Consider the following 23,487-nt stretch of genomic DNA (forward strand, 5'->3'; position numbering starts at 1 on the left):
CTTTCCTTCACTACCTCTGCTCCAGGCTCATAAAGTATCTTGATTGACAAACAGAAAGTGGTTATGGTTCGGTATTTAATTCATTGGGTTTCCTCTTTGCTAATTAGTAGCTGGTTTCTTCTGATTTATAAGGTTTATTGGAATGCAATTGCAACACAAGAGACAAACATAAATTAGTTCCAAAGAAGCAGGTGTCGAAAACTATTGTTCCCAAAAGGTAGAAAACCTAGTCAAAAAATAATGCAGATGATTCATTTTTTTGTTTACAAAGTGAACCTTGTAATAGCATATGAATATTTGGCCACTCTTTCTTCACACATCTAATCTACTGTTTTCTTTTTTCTAATTTATTTGAACTTAGGGATTCAACACAAGAGAATGTTAACACTAAATTATTTGGTAATGTTTTATTTTAAATGTTTAGCAGGAAATAGGTTTGTCACCAGAAAGATTACTATTCTCTCAGCACATTTTATCTGGTTTAAGGCTCTTCTGAGAATACACAATTATTCAGTGAACAGGATTTGCCATTATTCTCAGTATGTGTAATGGGACATTTAAAGAACCCTGGCATTTAACAGAGCATTAAAGTACAGGATTATTGGGTATTAATTAGCTGATGGTCGACAAGACAGTTAGAGAAAATGAATAAATTTACATCAATTTTTCAAAATCCTGATGTGTTAGTGTCAAAGACTACGTTCCCATAAATTGAAATAATCTAATGTAGATATGTTGGAAGAATGATCTGATAATTCTGTGATATTTCCCCAAGTACTGTTACTGAATTATATAGTTCAGGGATGTGTGATATGATTCTTTATACTGATCAGAAGAAAATCAGCAGATTAATTGGAGTTTTTAATCAACCTATGCACCAAATAAAGCAGAAAATCAACCAGAACTCCTCAGGCTGGTTGATTTTTAACGACTTTTTCTGGAAGTTTGCAGGTCGACCAAGGGCAAGATTTAAATATAATAACGGTGTCTTCATTGACACGTTATGTTCCACCATTCATCACCAAGGTTCCTTTGAATGTACCATTTTCTTTTATTGGAATAAGAGTCAGAACAGAAACATGCTTTCATTTCAACATATCAATGATGACCGTTAAGTATCTATCTGCTCTAATCTCACTTACCAACATTCAGTCTAGCTTTCTATGTCTTGATGATTTAAATGCCTGTCTAGATTCTTCTTAAATGCTGTGAGAGTATCTGCCACTACCCGTCTCTCATCAACAAGTAACTGACATCAAGGGAGGTATGTCTGAAGACTTGTATTTCTATAACACCATTTTACACACCTTTTAGGATATCTCACCACCAAATACTTTTACAGCCATTGTGATTAAGGAAATCAGGGTGTACAAAAAACATGCATGTAATGGATTTTTCAAAGCAAGTTCCAAATCTTGACCAATCAACTGTTTTATTCATTTTTTTTCAAAGCAGTAAGAAAGTGTTGTTGAATAAAACAACATTGGAAAGTATCACACTTAAACAATAAATACCTATTATACTCTCCACAGAAAGTAAGCACCTATATAAATATGGCGGACCCATGCTGGAAGTGGAAGTTCTAAGTAGTTAATCTGACATGGACTGGGTATGCTGATGGAGGATAGACGAACCAGTGATATCTTCAACCTGCAAGAGGCTAGTGGTTGCTAACAAGACACTTATGCAACAATCTTGCTTAAAAGATATCAGCCCTGGGTTCTGGCCCCATGATTTGGTTCCAGTGTTGTAAGAAATGTAATATACTTGATATAAATGGTCAAAACAAAAATGTTTTGACAATATCTGTGACACCATCAATATCATAACCTCAACATCTAAACATTCACTAATACTTGTACCTCCAACACCCTTGTGTGTCTCAGATAGACTTGTCTTTTTCCACGGAAAAAAAAAGTAGCATATTACAAGCGCAACTTGACCACAGATTAAACAAATCTTCAAGAAAAGACACTGGCCACATCAAGTCAGCCAAGTTTATTGTGATGTGCACAAATACGATGAGGTGTAGGAACAATGAAAATCTTGCAACCGTATCACAGGCACAGAGACTCGAACAACACATGAAAACAAATTATACAAAAATCAAACATATTCAACCAGACAATGAAAAGAAAACGACAAGAAATTGTGCAAAAAATACATATCTGATCTCCCGGGTCAGATATATTCGAGAACACTGTGGGAAGCTAGAGAAGACATTCCTGTGTGTTGAAATTACGGTACTGGGCCATGATGTAACCAGTCAGGATACTTTCTAAATGGCATCTGTGGAAGTTTGTCAAGAGTATTGGTGACATGCTGAATCTCACTAAACATCTAAAAAAGTAGAAGCTCTAGTGTGCCTTCTTCGTGATTACATTTATGTTCTGGGCCCATGACAGGTCAACCGTGACGGTAATGTTCAGAAATTTGAAGCTGTTAACTCCTCCATCACCAACCCACCAGCAAAAACTGAGATAGACACAAAATGCTGGAATAACTCAGCCGTTCAGGCAGCATCTCTGGAGAAAATGATTAGGCGACGTTTCGGGTTGAAGTCCGAGTCTGAAGTCAGGCATCATCTCTTTTGTCCAGAGATGCTGCCTGAGCTGCTGAGTTATTCTGGCATAGGCACAAAAATGCTGGAATAACTCAGCCGTTCAAGCAGCATCTCTGGAGAGAAGGAATGAGTGACGTTTCGGGTTGAGACCCTTCTTCAGACTGATCGGAATCATTCTGAATAACAGTTATTCTGGCATTTTGTTTCTATTTTCTATCTTTGGTGTATACCAGCATCTGCAGTTCCTTCCTAAACAAGAACTGCCTCATGGATGCCTGACATCCTCTTTCAGAAGCCAATGATTTTGTCGACTTTTGTTCCTTGATTCTGTAGACTTTAGAGATACAGTGCGGAAACAGGCCCTTCAGTCCACCGAATCCATGCAAACCACGATCACTATGAACATTTGTTCTATCCTACACACTAGGGACCATTCATAATTTTACCAAAGCCAATTAACCTACAAATCTGTACGCCTTTGGAATGTGGGGGGAAAGCGGAGCACCCGGAGAAAACCCACGTGGTCACAGGGAGAATGTACAAACTCTGTACATCCAGCACCCATAGTCAGAATCGAACCGGGGTCTGGCACTTTAACCCTACCGCTGTACCTCCCACTGTTGTTGTTGAGCATCAGGTTGTTGTGGCACCACTCAACCAGGTGTTTTAATTTTCTCCTGCATGCTGATTTATCACCCATCTATGATTCAGCCAAAAACAGCGGTGTCGGGAAATGTATAAATGGCATGGAACCATGCATAGCCACACAATAATGGGTGTAAAGAGAGTCGAGCAGAGGGCTAAGCATGTTGCCTTGAGGCGCACCTGTTGCGGGTCAGTGAGGAGGAGATGTTCTTACTAACCAACACTGAATGAGGTCTGCTGACACAAAGTCAAGATGGGAAGAGAAAAGATGAAAGGAGTTGCAACTCCTACAGTTGCATACTTTCAGTATAACATTACTAATTTCTAAATAAATTACTAATGTCTGAAGAAGGGTCTTGACACGAACCATCACCCATTCCTTCTCTTCAGAGATGCTGCCTGTCCTGCTTACTCCCGCATTTTGTGTCTACCTTTGATTACTAATTTCATATTCATTTGCTTTTGTTAGCAATTACAGATCAAAAACTGTGGAGAAAATTGGAGTTAAATTTATAGATTTTGATCTAAATGCCAAGATTAGTAGATTCACAGATAATGCAATGCACAGAAACAAAATCGCTGTCATCTTTCAAATGAAAGAAATGTTATTTGATGGGTTTTAAGGAAGCAATTTCCTTTAGTTACTGAATGTTCTAACTAATTAGACATGGTTAGATAATGCAGTTCAATTAAATGGTTTACTGAACACATGCAGGACTTGTGGTGCTGTTGATTGTAGTTATAACTTCTCATTAAATATTTATGTTTACTCTTTAAATTGAGTTTGCAGCCCCCGCAATTAAACTTAGTTATTGCGAATAACACAGATAGGAGAAAATAAAAGCTGAAATGACCATGTTTTGCACAGCAGGGTTAAACACGAATCAAAAGTTAGGATTATATGCCTACCATTAGATATCAAAATTAATTTGCTGCATTTCAGAAAATCATAATTTGACAAACTGATATTTCTAATACTGTTGGATCAATGTAATTAGTTACTATACTATTTAATTTCTAAAAAGCAGCTAATTTAAGATTAATAATTTGAACATTGTCCACAATATTTCAGATTAAACAAAATTGACACTAAGGATTTTAATTGCTGCTGAATGCTTAAAATGTCACATCAAAATTCTCAAAATAACATATTTCAGAGCATGCTAAAGTTTTTTTAATCTTTTTATAATGAAGATAATTTTTTGACACCATTATGCCCATTAAAAAACATATATTAAATGCCACAAATCCTATTGAGAAATATGATATATTTCTGTTTTATCAACTGCCCAGAAGGAAAAGGTGTATGGGTGACAAGAGCAGAGCATGCTTCTGCAACCAAAGTGTGTAAAAATCATGTTCTTGCCTCCGCTTTTCACTTTTAGTTCCACAAACCTGTCTCTATCGACGGGATAGAACCAGAACCAGGGGCCATAGTTTAAGAATAAGGAGTAAGTCATTTAGAACGGAGACGAGGAAACACTTTTTCTCACAGAGAGTGGTGAGTCTGTAGAATTCTCTGCCTCAGAGGGCGGTGGAGGCAGGTTCTCTGGATGCTTTCAAGAGAGAGCTAGATAGGGCTTGGAAAAATAGCGGAGTCAGGGGATATGGGGAGAAGGCAGGAATGGGGTACTGATTGTGGATGATCAGCCATGATCACATTGAATGGCGGTGCTGGCTCGAAGGGCCGAATGTCCTACTCCTGCACCTATTGTCTATTGACAATGGTGGAGAGAGTCAAAAGCCTCAAATTCCTGGCCGTGCATATTTCTGGAGATCTTTCCAATACCCAGCACACTGATGCAATTATAAAGAAGGCCAATCAACGTCTCTACTTCCTGAAAAGATTGCGGTAATTCGGTATGTCAGAGAGGCCTTTCTTGAACTTCTAGAGATGTACAGTAGAGAACATATTGACTGGTTGCATCATGGCCTGGTTCGGCAACTTGAATGCCCCAGGAACGAAGAAGACTGCAAAAAGTGGTGAACATTGCCCAGTCCATCACAGGTTCTGACGTCCCGCCATCGAAGGGATTTAATGGTGTTGCTGCCTCAAAAAAGACAGCCAGCATAATCAGAGGCCCACACCACCCTGGCCTCACATTCATTTCACCCCTACCATTGGGAAGAAGATACGGGACCTTGAAAACTGTTCTGGAACAGCTTCTTCCCTACATTAAACACTACAACCTCCAAATAAACTCTGAACTACATAGACTTGGATTTAGTCTTTTTGCACTATTGTTTGTTGTGTGTGTGTGTGCGTGCATGTGTGTGCATGTGTGTATATGTATATATGTATATATACACACACTGAACATTTTCTCGTTTATTATATTGTTTACAGTGTACTCTGTTTATATATTCTGTTGTGCTGCTACAAGAAAGAATTGCATTGTTCTATCTGGGACATATGACAATAAAACACCCATGACGACAGTCGATATTAGAACAGATCAAGGATTTCAAAAGGAAATTCGGTGAGCTTCTGAGGAAAATAAACACATTGCGCTTACAGGGAAAGAGAGGGGAAATAGGACTGAATAGATTTCTCTACTCAGTCTGGCAAAGATTTGATCGGTCAATATGCCTTGCTCTTTGCCGTTACGACTAATTAGCTACTAATAGGAAAGGTTTAGATAGATATAGGCCAAACACAGGTAGGTGGGACTTGTGTTGATGGCACATGTTGGCCGATGTGGGCAAGTTGGGCCTGTTTCCATGCTGTAAGACTATGATTCTATAACTATAATAGATTGAAGAAATAACGGTGTTATCTTTACATTAAATATAAATGACAGTGTAAAATACCTCTGCAAATCCATATTCTAATTCTTCTGTTTGAAACTAAATGTGCATTCCAAATATATGCAAAAACCAGAGTATTGGGTTGGATGCAAAAATAATAGTTCTAAAAAACTCTTTGATAATTTTCATTTTTTTAATTTAAATTAGCAAGTAATTCATAAAAAAAACAATGAAATGTATCCAAGTTCATCACAATCAAGTATAGATCTATTTGTAAGTATTCGTTGACTGAAACATAAGTGGACCATCATAATGCTGACCAATCTGCATAGTGTACCGGTCCCATTGCAAGCAAGCAGATTTTCTCGAAGTTTGCAGACAAAGGAGACCACAGATGCTGGAATCTGGAGCAAAAAACAAGTTGCCGGAGAACACAACAGGTCATGCAGTATCCACAGCGGAAAAAATATAGTCAATGTTGTGGGTTGAGCCCCCGCATTAGGACTGAGATTATTTAGGGATGTTAGCCAATATACAGAGATGAAGGATGGGTGAGAAGCTGGCAAGCGATAGGCAAATTCTGCTGAGGAGGGGTTGATGGGCAAATGGATTCCTTTGACGGATAGAAGGGTGGAGATAGGAGCAGAGGCTTGAGTGATAAAAAATATATAAACGAACTACAGATTGTGAAAGCTGATATAGGAAGGTGATTAGTGTAACCAAATAAGGGATGGATGGTGGGCAGATGGGAAGAGTAAGGAGAGGGGGAAGGAATCGATTGGGTTGACTGTATGGGCGACAGGTAAATAGAACATGGTGGAGCAAGAAGCAATATTGTTATAGTACCTGCCTCAACTACCTCCTCTGGCAGCTCATTAGATATATCCACCACCCTCTGTGTGGAAAAAGTAGCCCTTTTGGGTTCCTATTAAATCTTTAATATTTGTTCAGTTTTGGTTGCCCTGCTATAGGAAAGATGGTATTAAGCTGGAAAGCGTGCAGCGAATTATGAGGATGTTGCCAGGATTCAAGAGCCTGAGCTATAGGGTGCGTTTGAACAGGCTAGGACTCTATTCCTTGTAGTGGATGAGGGGTGATCTTATGGAAGTGGGATTAGTGTGAATGGGGCAACTAGGTCAGCTGTGGCAAGTTGGGCTGAAGGGCCTATTTCTGTGGTGCATGACTCTATAACATGTTACTCAGCAATAACTGACAGTGCAAGAACTGAAAAAGTGAACTTGTTTTACTTCTTAAAAATATTTCCCTTGTTCAATAAGAAAATAAGGAAGCTAAGAAGCTGAACTTCAGGGCGGGGGGGGGGGGGGGGGGGGGGGGGGGGGGGGGGGGGGGGGGGGAGGGAGGGGGAGAGGGAGAGGGAGAGGGAGCAACCAGCCTTCCCAGTAGCTACCCATCAACTATGACCTCCACCGGTGGCTGGCAGAAGGTGCTGAGGTGGCGGGCGGTTCCGCTGTCCGGTCCCAGCGGCAGCTCGCAGCACCCGAGCTACTTCCCTCCCCAATGCGTGCGGTCGCTCCGCGGCAGCGGTGAGTGAGTTGCTACCATGATCCCCGACCCCCTCCTTCTCAACGCTCCTGCCCTCCCCGCAACTTTACCCCTGGCGGCCCAGCCAATTTCTGCAGCCCAGGCCGTGCTGACCCGGGCCAGACTCCCCACACGCCGTGAAAGGAATATTCGTGTTTTATTTTTGGGTAAAAAATTGTGTCTACATTGCCGGGAAATACGGTAGTTAACTGCGTCATTAACATGTTTTAGGGACATTGATTTAAGGAGATTGCAATGATGTAACTGGATCTCATACATTCATATAAGATGGTTGGCAGCGACTTCAACTTGAAGTCAGCACACAAATTTACATTGGAAAGGATCTAAAGAGTCCCAACCCAAAACGTCACCTATCCATTCTCTCCAGCGATGCTGCTTGACCGACTGAATTACTCCACTGTCTTTTTCTTAAACCAGCATCTGCAGTTCCTTGTATCTGCAATTATTTTTGGTTGCATTGTTCTTTAGTAGCTAATCAGTTGGTGAATAGGAACTTAAATGAACTTGGTAACTTGCACCACCTACTTTTAGCAAAATAATTAAACTGCAGAAGGAACTCAGCACATCAGACAGCATTAGACTGAAGGGACCTGACCCAAAACATTATCTGTCCATTTCCCTCCACGGATACTGCCTGAACCACTGAGTTCCTCAAGCAGTTGTTTTTTTTTTTTGCTCGATTCCAGCATCTGCAGTTTCTTGTGTCACCACATATTTTGAATTTGAATTTATTCACAAAAGCAATGAGCTATGCACATTCTCACAGAAGACAGTCAACACTGACTGCAATTCATAAACATTATCCAGTGAAAACATAATCATACTTAATGAACTGCTATAATCTGGAATATAATGCAAAATATTTGTGAATACAGCAAATCACATAAAATAGCAAACAATTCTGATCAATTGATTATTTTCCACCTCAACATTAAGCACCCCTTTTTGCTGTAGCATGGATTTCTGAATAAAAGCTGGCCTCAAATCTGCACCCTGCTTTTCATGTACAAATCCAAAGAGTGAAAGGTCAACAAGTTATTATCCACATCGAGCCATGTACCTTTGCCAACATCTGTAATCAGCAGTCTGGAACAGGCTTGGGATTACTTTTAACGGTATTGCATAAAAAATAAAGGAGACTTTATATTTTTGTACAGAATGTTTTATAAACATGCCTAACTTGGTAGATTTTTATTGAAGGGCAAAATCAGCCAAAGGAAAAATATGTATGTTGTTTGATTATAGCATGTTCCAGGACTGACATGGGCAGCATAGTAGATGTTGTGTATATGGACTAGAGCAAGGACTTTAACATGATCTAGAAGTTTAGAGTATTTGGGATCCAGCTTGAGATAGCAAATTGGATATGAAATTGGTTTGATGGGATGAGTCAAAGCATGATAGTGGAGAGTTGTTATTCCTGACAGGAAGCCTCTGGCATGGCATGATTTGTAAGTTTGCAGATGAGACCAACATCAATGATATAGTAGATAGTGAAGAAGGTTGTCTGAGGTTACAGCAAGATCTAGATCAAAAAAGAAACTCGGCAAAGGAATAGCAAATGGAATTTATATTGAACAAGTACAAAGTGATTTATATTGGAAAGCACTTGTACAGTGAGACCTATAGGTATAAGTACATTGTTCCCTGAAAGTAGCAACTCAAATAGAATGATGAAGGAGGCGTATGAATTGCTGACCATCATCGGCTGGGGCATTAACTATAAGGGTTGGGATGACATGTTACAGCTGTATAAAACCTTGATTAGATCATACGGAGTATTGTGTACATTTCTGGTCACCACACCATGGAAAATACATGATTTGGTTCTCAAAGATGTTGCCTGGATTGGAGAACTTGAGTTAGCAAGAGTGATTGGATGGGCTGGAACTTTTTTCCCCCTGAGCTGAATGTGACATAATAGAGGTATAAAAAATTATGAGAGCCATAGAGTAGATAATCAGTGTCTGTTCCACATTTTGACATGGATAAGCAGGGCATGGATGTGGAATTAAATGCAGGCAAGTGAGATAAGTATAGATAGGCATGGTGATCAGCATAGATTCGGTGGGTCAAGGGGCCTGTTTCTATGCTATAATAGAATATTTGAATGTACGATGATCCAAGATGAGAGGTGACATAAGAGAGGTTTTTAAATCATGAGGGCCATTGATAGATTGCCAGTGACTGTTTCCGTTGAAGGGGTGCCTAAAACTGGACGGCATAGATTTAAGTGAGAGGGGAAAGATTTTAAAGGGGCCTGAAGGGCAACAGGGGCATGTACAGATTCTCTTGTAATGCCATGGAAGCTAAAAAATTCACATTGTGAAGTTAACTTCCAGAATTCCACAAACTACAGAATATTTAATTGTTCCACCCACAACACTATTTCCTATTGTACAAATACAGCCACTGGTGGCATTTTCCTTAAATGGTTAAGCCCATCTCTGAAACAGAGGTTGCATGTTGCCACATAATTTAGCTGGAAGGTATATTACCAATCAAAGTCAATCCTGAAACAACTGACCTCAGTTTCATACAATTGTCTACAGGTTGCTGCATAATGATCACAAATTGGAAACAGACCATTTTGATATGTGTCTTAATCTGAAAGCTGCACAGTTGCTGCCTTGGCTATGATTATCCAATTTAGCTGCAGAGATACACAGTCCTTCAGTGGTGACACTATAGGCAGTCCTGCCAACATTGCTGGAGGTGCTCTAGCTACAAAAGGCCACTGAGAGTGGGCCAGGATTCTCAAAATAGGAGGCAGTAAATTGTTCAAAGCTGTATTCAACTAAGTATAGGTCCTTTCGGCAAAATAATTTTAGTGCACATTTGTGAGTGCAACTACTCTAACACTGTTTCAAGTTACTTTTATGTCATGCTTTTTTTTTTTGCAGTGGACCCAATTGAGAGATAGGTTAAAAGGCAACATTTAGCATAAGAAGTACTAGACCAATTACTTGATATAACAATTCAGAACATATTCAGAAATATGTCGAGATTAATTTAAATTAGTTTGCAACTTTATTTTTGAGAATTGGTAAGCAAAAGTGTTGTAATCTAATTACAGATCAGGGTGATTAGATGTCAGAAGCAAACTAGTAGACTAGATGCTGGTTTAAATCGAAGGGAGACACAAAATGCTGGAGTAACTCAGCGGGACAGGCAACACCTCTGGAGAGAAGGAATGGGTGATGTTTGGGGTCGAGACCCTTCTTCAGTCTCGACCTGAAACATCACCCATTCCTTTTCTCCAGAGATGCTGCCAATCCTGCTGAGTTATTCCAGCATTTTTTGTCTACCTTCAGAAGCAAACTAACCCATTGATTATTTGCTCTCCAAATAGGCTTTACTTAATGCAGAACTCTAAATACTTCAATTGGATTACTGCTTGTTTATCTTTGTGACCTGGTGTTATACTACATGAACATCAACCTGACAAGGTAGAATTAATCCTCCTTTACTGAAATTTTTTTATCCTACTTAATTACATCAAAATCCATAATGTAAATGCTGTGGCATCTAAACAGATATAATCAATTGGATTTTCCAAAGTTTCTGCTTAGAATGGGATTTTTAAAAGATTACAATTTTGCAATTTTATAATACAATGTAAAGAGTAAATATAAAGAAAGAAAAAAAGTATCAGTAGCGAAGTACATAAAACATCTACCTGACTAAATTTTCATTGTCTCCTGGATTCTTGCAGGTAGCACATTCAGTCCTCATGTCTTCTGATTTTGGTCTTTTCTGTAATGAGGTCTGCCGTCGCCGTCGTGTTCTAGGAGGAATTGGTTCCTAGAAAATAATGAATTTTCAGATGCTATATACTTAATGTTATGAGATGAAAATAAATGTGCTCTCCAGAATAGCACGAACCTCAGCTTTTTCTCCATCCGAGCTGGTACCTCTTTTTCTTTTCTGCCCTTTACTTCTCTGTGAAAGAAAACAAATACGTCCTTAAAAATAACTTGTATTACAGTTTTTCAGTCAACAGAATATAGTCGTACAGCACAGCACAGAAACAGGCCTTCTTCAGACTGAAGAAGGGTCACGACCCGAAGCATCGTCCATTCCTTTTCTTCAGAGATGCCGCCTCATCTGCTGAGTTACTCCAGCATTTTGTGTCTACCTTCGATTTAAACCAGCATCTGCAGTTCTTTCTTACACAGAAACAGGTCCTCTGGTCTATTCATCCACGCTGACCAAGATGCCTCATCCAAGATAACCCATAAACCCTCTAAATCTATCCTATCCATGTACCAAATGTCTTTTAAATGTTGTTTTTGTACCTCTCTCAACATATCAAATGAAAGGTTCTGTGACTAAAAAAATAAATCACTCTGACTCCAACCACTAGCTACATATTGCCAGAATATAATGCACCTTGGATCACCCAGTTAAAAAACTAAAACACCATAATCCAGAAAAAAAAAATATTTGGATTTAAATCAATTAACGTGACCTTCAAAATATACAGAATTTCAAAAACCACCCAAAGACAAGTATTCTTATTGGTATTTAACTGTCGGATCCTATACTAGTTCAAAAGGTATCACAATCCTAGCAACCAACAGTACTCAACTTTCACAGGCAGAGGGCCCTTTTGGATATTTCTTTGTGACTTAAAACTGAATAAAGAGTCTGCTATGCAGTATCGGATTTTGTTTTCCAATACTTAATTCCTTAATGAAAAAATCATTAAAAGCAGCAGTTAAGAATTTATCTATTCTCTCCAGCTGTTCTCAATGATGGAGCCTCTCGATCTCTTTTCTGAACCTTCCATTCACAATTACACCAAAGAGAGATTGGTTCCACTCCTCTTGTCGGAAATACATTTGAATGCCATTTCTTAGCTTTAACAAAGCAGTTATAGTTTAATTAGACATTAATTAAAACAAAAAGAAAACAGTTCACACAATGCAGCAGAAACTTGCTGCTTTATTTCAGCCCTCTAGGCTTTGACACAAAGATGTTAGTAAGCAGGTAGGCGGCGCGACTCTGGTCAGCAGCGGCCTCTGCAGCCCGTCCGCGTTTTAATTATTTTCTAAACCTATGTTTCTAAAAGTTTTTTTTTTTATGTTGGGGTAATTGTGTGTGTTCAGGGGGGTCAACTTTTTAAATTTTGCAACTGACCCATTTTTCTTGTCGGGTCTCTCCTTGTTCGTGATGTTATTATGAAGCGTTGCCTCCAACTGAAGAAGACCGGGGACTCATCAAAACCAATTTTCTCGTGGAGCTGGCCTAGTCCGGAGCGGGTGGATCAGGTGGTGGAGCGCTTGCTGCTGCTGCGGCCCGACCTCCGGAACATTAAAATTCACACAGTCAGAAAAACCGGGAGCCCGCGGAATAGGAGACCGCCTTCACGCTGGCAGTGGGCACCCGGCGACTTCTCCATCCCCAGTTGCGGGGGTCCAAGAGCTCCTGGATGCGGGGACAGTTCACCGCCCCGCGCTTGTCTAGGCAATTGTTCTAATTCATCTGCAGCAAGTTTTACTTAGCATATAATTTTTTACTCTATAGCTAACTAATTATTTAGTCAGAACACTTTGGACAATCGCCATCCAGCCGGGGGCTTTGACTTTGACTCTGACATCGGGGGGGGGGGAGAACTTTAAGAGATAAGTTTTTTGGGCCTTCCATCACTATGTGATGGTTGTTTATGTAAAATGTAAATTATGTTGTGTCTGGGGTCTATTTGTTTGTAATGTAAATGGCTGCAGAAACGGCATTTCGTTTGGACCTCAAGGGGTCCAAATGACAATTAAATTGACTATTGACTATTGAAGCAATCTGTTTCCTTTCTTCCTCCATGTGAGCTACGGAACTAATATTGGTACACTCCATAAACCACACAACAAAAACTTTTTTCCAAAAAGCAAATAATTCAAAAACTTGTTCAGATGTCCTTTTTTGCAACTGTCCATCATGGTCCAGAATCACCATGTTGCTATTCTGGTGGAAAGTAGGTGATTGGAAAGGAAAAGATTATCACATTTGGAAAGAAGAGCATGTTTAGAAACTGGAGGTAGAGAATAGAGCACAAGATTAAGGGCAAATTGTTCTATTCTATAACTTCTATAACTCAATAGAAAACTCTTCTTAATTGGGTCCAAGCCCAGGAAATTATTGATCCTGAGTTAGGTTTTGGATAACATAGTGATGGAGACATGCCACATGTAGGAAGACTGCCACTCATACGATCTCTCTGTCAGGCTATTCCCACCCAGCCAGGGTGAATTCCAGGTTCATATGAGAAAATAAAGATTACCAATAATGGTTTTGCTTGCTTGTTACATTTCAGTAACATTGCTTATTACTGAAGGAATCAAAGCCCTCCCTTCCCACCATCTATCTATCTTCTATATTACTAAACGTCAGATCTTGACCGCTTTTGGCCCAATGTGCTGCGATTTCCGAGAGAATGCTGCCACCTACTGCCGTCATTTTTGGCCACCTCACTCAGAGCCCCCATCCGCCTTCCTGGACTGGAGGAATTTTCCCATCGATGACAAATCAGAGAGATATTAATGTTGTTTTTTTAAATCACCATTCTCTCTGCTGTCCCTGCTGGAAGGAGGGGGACTATAAAACCAGGAAGTGGTGTGTCAGTCTCTGCAAGATGGATGAAGCCAACGGGGCACGTCTCCATGAGCTCCGAATAACACTGAACACATGTCTACTCAACTGTGAGTCCCCTTAATGTTGTTTGAAAATGAAAATATGGTTTGTTTGAAGTCAAAAAGGCAAATGGTTGTTTGGGTGCTTTGGGTTGAAGTAAAAATGCACTACTTACTGCAAATGGTGGCTTGGGTTATTTGGCTTGAAGTTAAAAGGCACTACCTACTGCTAATGGTGGCTTGTGTGCTTTGGCTTGAAGTTAAAAGGCACTACCTACTGCTAATGGTGGCATGGGTGCTTTGGCTTGAAGTTAAAAGGCACTACTTACTGCAAATTGTGGCTTGGGAGCTTTGGCTTGGTTAAAAGGCACTATTTACTGCAAATGGTGGCTTGGGTGCTTTGGCTTGAAGGTGAAAGGCACTACTTACTGCAAATGGTGGCTTGGGTGCTTTGGCTTGAAGTTGAAAGGCACTACTTACTGCAAATGGTGGCTTGGGTGCTTTGGCTTGAATTTGAAAAGCAGTACTAACTGCAAATGATGGCTCGGGTGCTTTGGCTTGAAGTTGAAAGGCACTACTTACTGCAAATTGTGGCTTGGGTGCTTTGGCTTGAAGTTGAAAGGCACTACTTATGCAAATGGTGGCTTGGGTGCTTTGGCTTGAAGTTGAAAGGCACTACTTATTGCATATGGTGGCTTGGGTGCTTTGGCTTGAAGTTGAAAGGCACTACTTATTGCACATGGTGGCTTGGGTGCTTTGGCTTGAAGTTGAAAGGCACTACTTACTGCAAATGGCGGCAGGTGCTTTGGCTTGAATTTAAAAGGCACTACTGCAAATGCACTTACTTCCTGTTTGCACTGTATATTGATTTTAGATAAAACGCTACCACTTACGGCTGTGATTTTTAACCATCTTACTCAGTCCCCCTCTGCTCAGCAGGTGCAGAGAATTCTTCCCATCAATGAAAAATAAAAGTGTTATTAGTGTTTAAAAAATGAATCTCTCTCCTGTCAATCACGCCATGAAGGCCACACCTTTTCCGGTGGGAGGGGGAGGGGTTATAAAACCCGGAAGTGTGGGTGTGGCTCAGTCTCTGCTTGATGGGGGAGGGAGAGGTCATGACTGTCTGAGCTGTGAATCAGCTGAACACACTGAATGTCTACTGAACTGTGAGCTTGTGTTTTGTGTGGTTTTATGGTGGTTTCACCCTGCATGAAATGGTATGAAGCTACATTTGAATTTTGTGGCCTTGCACCCTGCTTGAAATGGAATGAAACTGCACTTAAATTTGGCGGCCTTGCATTCTGCTTGAAGTGGTATGAAACTGCACTGTTTTGGTGGCCTTGGATCCAGCTTGAAGTGGTATGAAACTGCACTTGAATTTGGTGGCCTTGCACCCTGCTTGAAATGGAATTTCAAGGAATAGCCATGAGTCCACTGCCAGCCCACCAGCCGTGAGTGAGCTGCCAGCAGATCAGGCTTAAGGGACTGAATTGCCACCCCAAGAACCCACACCAGTGCTCCAGAAAGCCCCCCCCCCCCCCCCCCCCCCCCCCCCCCCCCCCCCCCCCGTTGGCCACCAATATTGGAATTGGTGGAGAGGTGGAATATTGCGTCGGGGGACCAGCCCTCCCGTGTGAACACGGGACCCAACGGGTCCCACTTAGTCTAGTATCTTCTATACTATTACTAAAACTCTTCATCTGGTTGTGGCAATGTGTGTGTGTCAATTTCTATTTTCCTATTTTCTTCCAAACGCTAGGCCACAGCCTTTCCATTTTCACACATTCTACTCACATTTCTTCCCGTCGAGATGATAAACATCTTCCCATCGCATTCCCACCTATATTTCCGGACTATTTAATTGTTTAAAGTTTTTTGAAAAGCCAGAAAACTCATCCATTGCGTAAAAAAAACCCGAGTGACGTCACAATGGACTCGCAAGGTAGGACTGGAGGGGTACTCCAGCGCACTCGCTTGGCAGCCGGCGCCCGACGGGGAGGGTGGTGCTGGAGCTGGAGTGAGATCTTATCCCGGGGCCGAAAAAGAAGCCACCGCTGGAAGCAAGGACAAGCCTGGGCCCGGGGTCAGTGTCGGGCCCACTGGAGCCCAGGCGGCGGCCCAGCTGACGGCTAGAGTCTACAGCCAGGGCCAAGTACGAGAATCAGGCCGAGTTCCAGGCCCTGGCGCTGCTCTACGACCTGGGTAGGTCCTGGGGCAGGGAATGGGAGTGAGGGGAGGAGGATGAGGGAAATGAGGAGGAGGTAGATGGGGTGGGGAGTGGGGTGGTAGAGGGAGATGGAGGGGGGATGGAGGAGGAAGACACCCTCTCTAGCCCCCTCCCTACCCCTCTCTACCCCCTTTGTATCTACCCTCACTCCCACCCTCTACCTCATCCCTCTATACTTTTCCTTCCCCTCTCTACCCTTACTCCCACTCTCTCTACCCCCTCCCTTCCCCTCTCTGCTCCCTATCTACCCTCCCTCCCACCCTCTCAACTCCCCTCCCCCACTCTGCCCCCTCCCCCTCCCCCCCCTCTCTCTACTCCCCTCCCCCTCTCCCTCTCTATCCCTCCCCTCCCTCTCTAACCCAACTGTCTCCCTCTACACACATCCCCCTCCCCCTGCCTCTCTACGCCCTTCCCTCTCTTGCCCCCCTCCCTCGCCCTCGCTACCCCCCCCCCCCCCCACATCCTTTCTACCACCCCTCCCGCTATACCCCCCCCCCCCTCCCTCTCTACGACCTCTCCCTCTCTAGGGATTGGTGAAGAGGAGGAGGAGGGAGTGCTGGGGGATGAGGAGAAATGAGCTGTGCCTGTGCAGTTGGGGCTATGCGTGAGTGGTGCAATATTGCGTTGGGGGAATGGGTGAGTGGTGGAATCTTGCATTGGGGGAGCAGACCCAACGGGTCTGCACTTTGTCTAGTATCTATTAATTCTCCCTTGGTTTCCTATCATTTTAACCGCCCAAATAATGACCAAAAATGTGTACCCAACATTTTGTAGAATAGCTCGAAGGATGCATTTTGTTTTTAACTATCAAAAGCATAATTGCATTATTACATCTAAGCAACTGCCAAACTTGTTTTTGAACAATTTAGTTTCTTAAAATGAAATACGTTATAGACAAAAACAGATTCTTTAACATTATGATGGGTCTAGTTAAATATCAAACAATTCAAGATCTATCAGTCTAAAACCTTTCAGTATCTAAAACACTTAGCTAATTTAAACCTTCAACACTACAAGAACAATAACCAGTTTTAATTTTCATATTTCATAAAATTAATAAATTGTGAAATGAAGCAACTAATCATTAAGAATAATGTAATTTATAAACTTACAGCCATTTCTAAAACATAGAAACTCCAGTGCACAATCTACACTCTTGTCTAAATGGAAATGAACGTCATCTACCAATTCATCATAAGCAGCTGACTATTTCAACAATTAATTAAGTCACAAAAAGTAGCAATCGTGGTTCTGCAGCGGAAAGTATAGAATTAATTTCCTACTAGTCCAAGTGGGACTTGTTTGGTCCCAGTCACACGGGAGGCCTTGTCCCCCAACGCAACCAATTCCCCAACACAATATTCCACCACTCCACCCTAGCCCCTAACTGCGCAGGCACGGCTCATTTCCCCTCATCCCCAAACACTCCCTCCCCCTTTCCTTCGCGTGTGGGAGCGAAGTGGGGTGAGTGGCGGGGAGGGGGGGAGCGGGTTGGAGGGGAGGAGGGGTGTGTGGACGGGGAGTTGTAGGGGGGGGAGAGGGAGGTATGGGGAGAGGGTGGGTGGGGGAGGTGAGTGTGTGGTGGGGGGAGTTGTGGGCGGGAGGGGTGTAGATGGGATGTGGGAGAGGGAGTGTGTGCAGGACGTGTGTGTGTGTGTGTGGGGGGGGGGTATGTGTGGGTGTGTGTGTGAGAGTGTGTGTAAGTGGGGGGTTGTGGGGGGAGGGGGTGTGCGAGCAGCAGGGGGTTGTGGGGGAGGATATATGTGGGGTGGTGGGGTGGGGGGGGGTTGTGGGGGCCGTGAGTTAAGTGGGGGCGGGGGGGATGGGTGGGGGGGGTGTGTATGTGGGTGGGGGGGGGGTGTGGGCAGGGGGGCTTGTGGGGAGAGGGGTGTTGTGGGCGAGGGGGGGCGTTGTGTGGGGGGTATGTGGGCGGAGGTGAGTTGTGGGGGGGGGGGAAGGGGGGAGTGAGCTCAGAGAAAAGACGGGGGAAGAGGGGGGAGAGGGGGGGGGGAGAGGGAGGGGGGGGGGGGGGGGGGGGGGGGTGGGAGGAGCCAGCGAGGGGGGACCAGAGGGTGGCTGGAATTTGCTGTGCGATGGGGACTCGCAGCGGGCGCTGGTTGTTCTCCTCCGCCGGGATCAGAGTCTCCGCTTTCCATTTGGCGACATCTCCGACTCCGAGCTGGACTGGGTATTCAACGCTGGGCTTGGCTGGGTCGGGTCTCCGGCGCTGGGCTGCTTCGGGTCCCTCCGAAAAGTGTGTCCAGTTGGAAACTTCTGCCAGCCATCCACAGTTCCAGTAAAGACGTGATGGCGCAGGAAGGTGGTGGATGGTCCCGGGGAGTGACAGGGCAAGGGACTAATCTCGCCGCTGACTGGCAGGAGAAGAGACCAATCTGCGCATGCGCATTTTTTAAGATTATTAAACCTCGCTAACGTTTATGACATTCAACCAATCGGAACAAAACTTGGCATACTCACAGCACAGGAGAATGGTGAGTGAACTAGCAAAAAATCGTAGCTCTATCGCTAACCGTTTTTGCACAAATAGAAAGGCCGCGCAAACCGCAAGATCAGAGTTTTAGTTATGTATAGAAAATGCATTCTGAGGAGCCACAATAAAGAAGAAAGACCTGCAGCATATTTCAACAGATTGTAGTTTGTGTCCCATCTGTTTGGTTTTGGCTGCGAACACACAACAGATGGACTAGTTATCACTTAAAAGCATGAATAACACCAGTTCTGGACTAAATTTAGCATCTATTTCTAACTGGAAATATTCAAGCTGATCATTAAAATAATAAACAAATAAAATTGCACACGTTTATAATTTGCACATTGGAGATCACAATGGCATTAATCATCTGCAGAGAACAGTTAAATGCTGTACACCCAATACTTTTTCACATAAATTTGCCACTGCTGTTCTCTATAGGCCCTCCTCTTCCTCTGCTTATTCTTTTTGTCCTCGATGTACTGAGAAAATGCTTTTGGATTTTCCGTAATCCTGTCTGACGATCATGATTTGACCCCTTTCTGCCATCCCACTTTCCTTTTCAAGCATCTCCCTAAATGTTTTATACTCTTGATATTCCTCTCCCATCATTAGTACTCCATCCAGATACTCCCCGACTTACGCAATAGACGACCTACGTAAACTTGCACTTACATGAACAATTCTGTACGCCGTCCCTAGTGCAGTCAAGAAAGTTTGTAATTTCCACCACTGTACAATTACTCAGGTTTACATCGGAAATTAGCCGGCAATGGCAGAAGACCACGTGCCGCTGAAAGTGCCCCAACGGCGAGAATGAACTCAAGCCAGCAATGCGTTCCCAGAAGGCTGCAACCCTCAGAAAGTGCGCAGGACGTAACTGATCCAATTAATGCTCTCAGTGAGTTATTTCGGGCAGGAGATGGGGATGGTCATTCCGATTTATGTAAAATCTGACGTAAGAGTTCACTGAACATAACACTTATGTAGGTTGGGGAGTGCCTGTACGTGGATATGCTTCTATATTTTTTTTTATCCTACTTCGGCTGTCACTTGGATGGAGGATAACATGCTTACATTCCAGATTTGGTGTTCTGAGATTATATATAAAGTCATGAGGAAATCAAGGCTATTATCAGTGAGATAAAAGTTGCTTTGCAGTGCAGGCAGCTTGAAAGATTCTTTGCGCTCCTTTCATTGTTTTTGTTTAGTCTCTACACTCCCAAAGAAACCCGAGGTGCTCACTGACTTTCCCAGTGTTTTTTTTCCCCTCCAGTTTGAGCAGGCACAGGCCAGGGATTGTCACAAGATATAATGAAGGTGTTGCATTTTCATAATGTTTTAAGAAAATTGTTGCACCATTTGGTCAAACCGCACAGAATCTCGTGCCATGATATAGCTCAGAGTGTAATTGGCACTAAATATTGTCTCCTAAACCTCTGTAAGGTTTCTTGCGATAGTACACTTCTGTCTCCCTGAATGTCCTTGTCCATCAAATTCCCAATCTTCATATCTTGTGGAAAGCTGCACCCTCTGGAGAAATGCATCCTGTGCACGAGCAGAACTCTCTTAAACACATGGTACAAGTTCTGCACCAGTGGAATATTAATGAATAGGTTTGCATGGTGAAGTTTCAGCTATCCTGCACATTACATTTGATTGTCCAAAACTTTTTAAAGGCACAGTCCTTGTTCCAAGTTCAATTGATCTATCACATAGTAACACAAATTGAGTCACGCTTTAAATTTGTTAATTTTATTTGAATGTAGAATTGGTACGGCACAGAAATGGGCTCTTCTGGCCACCTCATCCATGCCAATCATGTTGTTTACTTACACTAATCCCATTTACCTGCATTAGGCCTGTACCCTTTTCTGTTTAGTTTAGTTTAGAGATACAGTGCAGTAACAGGCCCTTCGGCTCACCAAGTCTCAGCCGCCTAAGATCCCCGCACACTATCACTAAGGACAATTTATAATCTTTACTGAAGCCAATTAACCTACAATCCTCTAAGTATTTGGAGTGTGGGAAGAAACCAGAGCATCTGGGGAAGCACACGTGGTCAGGATTGTACCGGGAGAACGTACAAACTCCATATAGACAGCACCTGTGGTCAGGATTGAACCCGGGTCTCTGGCGCTGTAAGGCAGCAACTATACCGCTGCACCACCATCCTTCTAGTTCGCTTCTACACACTAGGGACAATTTACAGAAGCCAATTAACCCATGAACCTGCATGTCTTCAGAATGTGGGAGGAAACCATAGCATCTGAAGGAAACCCACACGGCCACAGAGAGAATGTATAAATTCCACTCAGACAGTACCCAAGGTCAGGATCGAATCCGGATCTTTGGCGCTGTGAGGCAGCAACTCTACCACTGCACCCGGTGCAGCTCTGGCAATTCAATTTGTAATTGGAATTAATTTATAATCACAATAAACCAGAAATGCATCAGCGTTTCTGTCTCTCAGCAGCTAGATATCATTTTCTTGGTCTTAAAGATTACAAATAATTTGTTCATTTGTTATCCTTGCTGATAATGTTTTTAATGACACAATGTTTCACTTGGTGAGATTCATTAAGATCAACGATGAAATGAAAAAACAAATTAGTTCCACTCAATTCACATAATATAGGTATAGTTTTATTATTGTCACATGTACCGAGGTACAGTGAAATGCTTTGTTTTGCTTGCTATCTAAACAGAAGATATATAACATACATAAATACAATCATGTCTAACCCAAAACAATAGATAGAGCAAAGGGGAAGAGTGTAGAATATAGTTCTCATCATTATAACATATCAGTTCCATAGGCAACGTCCAATGTCCACAATGGGGTAGTGGTGAATCGGACAGTACCATAGCTTATGGAAGGACCATTCACGCCTGATAACAGAGGGGAAGAAACTGTTCCCAAGTCTGGTGGTAAACGCTTTGAAGCTTTTGTATTTTCAACACATTGGGGGCAGTGAGGAGGAATGACCAGTCTTTGAATATGTTGGCAACTTCAAAGCAATATGAAGTATAGTTGGAGTCTATGGTGGGAAGTCTGGCCTATGTGACTGACTGGGCTACATCTATATTTCTTGGCAATTACTTGCCGTCTTGCGTAGAGCTGTTCCCAAAGCAAGCTGTGATACAACCTGACAGTATGCTTTCTATGGTGATCAGTAGAAGTTTGTAAAGAGTCACTGGAGACATGTGAAATTTCCTTAGTCTCCTCAGGAAGTAGAGGCATTGGTGAGCCTTCTTGGCGTCGCATAAATGTAGTTGATTCACGACAGATCATTGGTAATATTAACACACAAAAAAATTGAAGCTCTCAATCAATTGCACTTCCTCACCATTAAGGACATGTACTCCACCATGCTTCCGGAACTAAATAACTAGTCCCTTCGTCTCCGGGACATTGCGGGAGAGGTTATTATTCGGATACCACGTCACTAAGTTCTCTACCTCTTTCCTGTACTCTATCTCTTTATTGTTCAGGATTCCGCTCACCAGAGTGGTTTGAGCATAATTTAGCCATACAATTGTGAGTGTATAGAGGGGATATATTACATTTTGACATAAGGTAGGAGGCCATTGTTATTTTCCCCCCATCACATCCTTTATGCAGTTCATTAGGTTAGTTACTTAAGCTCTATATTAAAATTTAGGCTGGTTTTGAGACCTGGGAAAATTGGATGTGTCGATGTGGAAGTTCACTGTGATCACATTCTGCGATTTCACAACAACGGTGTTTCCTTTTCAGGATGGAGGTGTTGTTATTTACAAATATAACATAATCTCAAGTTGTCTTTTGAAAGAGACAATGCAAAAACAGAATTTAGAAAAACAAGAAAGTATTTAACTTAGGTCTTGAAGAGCAGTTCTTGAAGAGCCCTACTGATAAAGTTCTTCCCTGGTTTGACTTCCCAAAATGTAACACCTCACATGTGTTATCTCCAAACTTACTAATCACACCTTTTATATTCTTATTATCAAAATTGTTGAAACTGTAATGGGCCGTCACTGAGGCACACCACTCCAGGCTTCCAGTCTGACAAACAACCTTTCATAATCAGCCTCTGCTTCCTGTGATGAAATCAATTCTGTACCTGTCACTGGATCCCATGCGATTTAACTTTCCCGAGCAGCCACCTATGTGGAACCTTATCAAAGGCCTTGCTAAAGTCCATATAGACTACATCTATGGCCCTGGCCACATCAACCTCTTTGGTTACTTCAAAAAAACTCAGTCAAATTTGTAAGACACATGCAAAACCTAGCTGACCATCCTGGCTGACTACACAATGACTTGCTTAAAGATTGTGAACGCTGGGAAAATTATCATAAGCTGACACCACCTTTTGTGTAGGAAGGTACTGCAGATGCTGGTTTAAACCGTAGACACAAAAAGCTGGAGTAACTCAGTGGGACAGGCATCATCTCTGGAGGGAAGGAATGGGTGACGTTTCGGGTCGAGACCGTCTGAAGAAGGGTCTCGACCCGAAATGTCACCCGTTCCTTCTCTCCAGAGAAGCTACCTGCCCCGCTGAGTTACTCCAGCTCTTTGTGACCACCTTTTGTATGTTCCATTTATTCTGATTCTGCTTCCAGACTTGAGGGTGGG

At 42.5% G+C, this 23,487-nt stretch overlaps 1 protein-coding gene across 2 annotated transcripts in view; it reads right to left on the bottom strand.

The window, feature by feature from the left end:
* The window catches only part of phf14 (PHD finger protein 14), a 198,456-nt gene that overhangs the window by 69,817 nt on the left and 105,152 nt on the right, over nucleotides 1–23,487 (bottom strand). For both annotated transcript variants that reach the window (XM_055662012.1, XM_055662004.1), the window contains exons 15-16: nucleotides 11,405–11,461; nucleotides 11,199–11,323 (exon numbers count right to left, since the gene is read on the bottom strand). In XM_055662012.1, the coding sequence (XP_055517987.1) occupies nucleotides 11,199–11,323; nucleotides 11,405–11,461 (182 nt within the window). The remainder of the gene's footprint in view (nucleotides 1–11,198; nucleotides 11,324–11,404; nucleotides 11,462–23,487) is intronic.

Source organism: Leucoraja erinacea, chromosome 2 (assembly GCF_028641065.1).
Source record: "Leucoraja erinacea ecotype New England chromosome 2, Leri_hhj_1, whole genome shotgun sequence".
Classification (NCBI taxonomy): Eukaryota; Metazoa; Chordata; class Chondrichthyes; order Rajiformes; family Rajidae; genus Leucoraja; species Leucoraja erinaceus.